The 4,816-nt window shown below is 48.0% G+C and overlaps 1 protein-coding gene across 1 annotated transcript; it reads left to right on the top strand.

Moving 5' to 3' along the window:
• Positions 1-980: 980 nt before the first annotated feature.
• NEUROG3 (neurogenin 3) lies at positions 981-3,316 on the top strand. Its single transcript, XM_069242494.1, has 2 exons — positions 981-1,467; positions 2,433-3,316. Exon 2 carries the CDS (start codon positions 2,434-2,436, stop codon positions 3,010-3,012), a length of 579 nt encoding a protein of 192 aa, XP_069098595.1. The 5' UTR covers positions 981-1,467; position 2,433; the 3' UTR covers positions 3,013-3,316.
• Positions 3,317-4,816: the final 1,500 nt, after the last annotated feature.

The following is a 4,816-nucleotide window of genomic DNA, read 5'->3' as shown; positions in this document are numbered from 1 at the left end:
CTTAAAAGCTATATAATGTGAAACCTGAACATATGTAAGCCCGAATGAGAAGTTGCGTTGCAACATGTGAAGTTGTGTTGCCCGCTCGAGGCCACGCTTCACAGTCCCCACAATTAACCCTCCACCCCCTGGTGCAGCAGGTGAGACCAACGTGGCTATCCAGACTGTTGTACCCACTGGGGTCTTTTGAAGGTGTTTGCGGGTTGCAGGTGCTGTCGTGAGAGCAAAAGAGAACTTCAAGCTCTTCGACCACAGCCCAACCTGCTATGTCCGCACCTACCAAAAAACGACATCTAAGGGCATGGGACCTGCATCTGATCTATTTACATAGACTTTTGGGCAACCTGAATTTCTTTTTATAGCTTAAAGATATTGCCCCATCTCAGCATTCTCGGTGAGAGTCGACATTTTACTTTCGCAACTATGCCAGTAGCAGCAGCTCAAGTGCATACATTTCAGGTTGGTTTAGGATTTGTTCTAAAGTGTGGGCGTGTTGTGTTGTTGGGCTCAGCGAGGCAGAAATGAAGTCGCTCGGTTGAATTTAAGACTACGAGCTGGAAAAGAGCTCCATGTTTTTTCTTCATTATTTACCCCTCCCTCTTTACCCCAGCTCTCTTCACCCCTTTGCCTGGATTCCATCTGTGTGGGAGGCTCCTTGCGCTAGGGAGAGGGGTGTTGGGTGTGTGTTTGTGGGGGGAGGGGGTCCGGGGATGAGGGAGGGGGGGGGGGGGGCTAAGGCTCGTGCGTCTCCTCTTCCTACCTGCCTCTGTGATTGGTCCCCGCTCTGACACTATGGGGGACAGGCACGCTCCTGGCTGCCCCGATAAGATAAACTGTGATGAGAGGGGTGGGAGTTGGGGCAGGGGGCGGGGAGAGCACGCTTTCTATTGATCTGTAAACCAAAATTGTCCTCCGGTCCCTAAACCCATACGTATATATAGGGCTAAAGGCAGTCGTGTGCCGGACGTACGGCCATTCACGAGTCTGCCTTTGAGCCAGTAGATTGCCTCTCCCCTGGGAACCGTTCTTGGATGCGGCCGTGTGAGTAGTACACCTCTGAACTACCGCAGCCTTGCCAGGCATCCCTGAGAGAGCTGTAATACCCTGCACTACCAACTGCCACCGTCCCTGGCAGGAACACTGGACAATTCATCTTGTAACCAACGTAGCCGAGCCAATACTCCCGCGAGGGCACCAAGACTCCGCTATCCTCTTGGCAAATGTCCCTGGTGAGAACACGCGGTGCACCTGAGCACCTCACCATATAGCCAGAGCAGAGACCGGGATTTCAGAGGGAGAGAGGGAACTTCCCACCCTACGGGAGATAGCACTTTGGTAAACCCCCGTGTACCTCACCGCCTAGTAATCAGAGATACACCAAGCACCCCGGAAGTAGCAGAGCCCACTGCCTGCCCATCCGTTCAGTCTTTGGCGGGACTCAGGCACGGGTACTTCTTCAGAAAATAGGTAAGTTGTCCGTTCGAAGGCTTTGGTTAGTATTTCCAAAATATAATCATTGTATGAATTTACAATAACATGTATTCTAAATCCAATTTTAAAAACGCTGATATAAACTCTGCACAGATGAATACCGTCCGAGGGTGTTCTTTTCTGATTTTGTATGTTAGGGCTTTAACAAGTTTTCTTATTAAATCCTGAAAACAAATAATATCAATTATGTGGTTTTGCAGGTGCGTAAAATATACCGGAACCAGATCTAAAACGAACCTGGAATTCCTCACCCCTTGTCACCAGATATCACTTTTCGTTGTTGCCAGATCTGCCCCTCCCTCTTAATTTATGTCATACTCTTTTCTATTTGTAAATGTTTGTTTGTAACTAGAATAGAAGGTGCGCGTCTAATATTCTGGGCATTTATTATTGCATGCAGATATATTAATTTATTGGGAACCGTGTGTAGTTCTTTGTCATTGACTTTGTGTTAAATCTGACGGAGTATTTAGAACTTTCAAGTCATGGTTTTACCCAGGTTATCTGTAGATGCATTGGGGTTTAGAAACTAAGGTACGTTGGACATTTAGGGCCACACGGAGCACATTTCTTTAACTAAATGACGACTGAGGGGTGGAACAGTGTGATTTATTGCTAGGACTGCTTTTCGTCTACGCAAATCAGAGGCGCAAAACAGCCCCCTGCAGAGCGGGGGGGGGGGGGGTGCACTTTCATCTAGCCTACGGCCTAGCAAAATAGAATGTGGCGACCATTTCACGGGTGCCTAACCTTTCTACTTTACCCCTCTGTGGGATGAGAGGCCCAGCGTCTCTTCCCCACTGCAAGCTTTTTGATTATGAAGCAACCTGTAATGGTGGTGGGTTGGTGTGAGGTAGAGAGACTGTTACAGTTCGGCTACGTCACACCTTGTTGGGTGATTTGATGCATACTGACGCGATGTTCTGTTTCCTCCCGCGCAGGATGTCACCAAAGAGTGTCTGCTCACCTGTCCAGGCGGAGCAATATTATGAGCTCTCTGAAGACGACGACGGCTCTTCTCCCTCCTGCCCTTACTTCTCCACACCCTCTCCCCCTACCGCCACTAAGGACCGCTGCGCCTGCAGACCTCAGAAGAAGCAGAGGTCGCGCCGGGGTTGCCAGGTCGAGGGCCCAGCCAGCAGGCAGAAGAAGTACAGGCGAGTGAAGGCCAATGACCGGGAGCGCAACAGAATGCACAACCTGAATTCGGCGCTGGACACCCTTCGCGGGGTGTTGCCTGCCCTGCCCGACGACGCCAAACTCACCAAGATCGAGACCTTGCGCCTGGCTCACAACTACATATGGGCGCTGACCGAGACCTTGCAGATGGCCGACCAAAGCCTTCAGAGGGAGCCCCGGGCTCCCTGTTTGCTCATGGAGCTGGTCAGCCCGGACAGCACCCACACCAGCGACTGGGAATCCTTCTACTCCCCCGTGTCACAGGGGAGTAGCATGAGCCCCTCGGACTCCGTGTTCCCCACTACCTGCATGAGACATCCCATGGCTTTTCAGCTTACCTGAGCTATTCTAGAATGCGCCTGGGCCTTTTTTGGATGCTAGGAGAAACGTGGCCTTGTGGTGATGCTGCTGCTTGTGCAACTACCTACAAAGGAGGGAAAGCTGCCATACCCCGGAACAGAAACACGTTTTCTGCAAGAACCTCAACTCCTTACTTGATGGAAGTGTTAGCGCTCCGAAAGTGACCAACAACAATGTACGAAACGCAACTAAAACAATCCGGATGTTTACCAAGCACAAGCTGTACGTAACCACACTACCAAGGGGTACCCTGATCCAGTGACTGCAAGCAGCAAGGGAACAAATACGAGAGTGTTTGAACATAATAATATGTTGTTTTTCCTCCAAGAAGATCACGTTCGTGGTTTTCTACATGTTCTCTTTGCCACGATGCTGGAAGCTCGCAGTGCTTAATTTAAGCTCTGCTCAGAAGCACGGCGCGCGGAATACCAAGGTCCTCAATCCACCTCAATTTAATCCACTCCTTTTGTGACTTGTTTCAGTCTTTCATTTCCTCATTCTTCTCCGCTATTGTGTTTCTTTCTGTTGCTTTTGGGGAAATGTGTGATGAGGAAAAATAAGTTCCCAAAACCCACCGGTTCAAATTAAGCACTGGAAACTCGTATTATTTTTGCACTTTTTATGTTTCTTAGCTTGAAAGACATTATGCTCTCAAATCTCCGGCTAACAAATAAATCGGGTCGAATCCTGAGGCATGATATGCTCACTGTTCTTTTTGACGCTATTTCTTATGTTTTTTCACATTTCTGGCAGGAAGCGGTCTCTTTTCAGGCACATTTGAGCCTTTCCTAATCATTATATTCAAAGTATTTTTAATTAAGAAATTGGTAATTATATGAAATTGTTTCTTTGACCTGTATTTATTGATACACCACGTTGCTTGTATAAATCACTGCATTTTGTACGTAAAAGTATCTGCTATCTTTGCACGATGTCGAGTGGTTCTACTGGGAAGACATTTGGGGCGATCCATAAATCTGCGAGGAAGGTGGAAATAAAATAAAGCAAGTGTTCTCAAATCAAAAGGAGCCGTTTGAATCGTTTGTGGTGGTTGAAAGAAGCATATCTATCGCAATAATAATTTACGTCTTCGAGGACTTGTCCTTTGCCTTTGAATGCCGTTGACATCCATTACCAAGCTCAGTGGCATTCATTTTATCGACCTTGTCATGGAAGGGTGTAATGCCGAGCGGGGTCTTGACACCCGTGACTTGCCAACTTCCATGTTACTCGCACAGTTCCACAGAATTAGCATGACGTCAAGAAGCTTACGAATTCATATCGCGCAAGTAAAATCAAGTACTGTCAGAAGTGGTCATCGAAGTTAGCCTATCAGAAAAGGGCAAAATGAGCATAACTGACATACTTATCCTAATGACGTGGTAAGTTTTCGCTTAATGTTGACCCCGCCCCCCTTCTTCACCTGCGATGAAGTGACATTTTCCAAAGATTTACAACCGTATCAAAAGCAGTTAAATCATAGGAACCAGGTCCAGGATTGGGCGAGCCAGAAAACAAACGAGCGTGCTGTCTAGCTCCTGTAGATGTAATCTTTTGGAAGAAGATTAATGATTTCTTGGTGGAGTCCCACATGGCCCAAGTGTGAAGAGGAAGCACGGCTAGTTTGCACCTGGCCGTTCAGCAATAGAGGGGTGATGAAGTGCGGGGGAGGAGGGTGTAGTGAGAAGGGTGGGGCATCAATAAGAAACGGGGGCCAACAGAGAGGAAGAGGGAAAGGGAGATGTAGAAAGAACGAGTGAAGACAGAGAGAGAAATGTGAAAGAAA

The sequence above is a fragment of the Pleurodeles waltl genome, chromosome 6, assembly GCF_031143425.1.
Source record: "Pleurodeles waltl isolate 20211129_DDA chromosome 6, aPleWal1.hap1.20221129, whole genome shotgun sequence".
In the NCBI taxonomy this organism is placed as follows: Eukaryota; Metazoa; Chordata; class Amphibia; order Caudata; family Salamandridae; genus Pleurodeles; species Pleurodeles waltl.
Note: the sequence above shows the minus strand (reverse complement) of the source record. Positions and strands in the feature narration are given on the sequence as shown.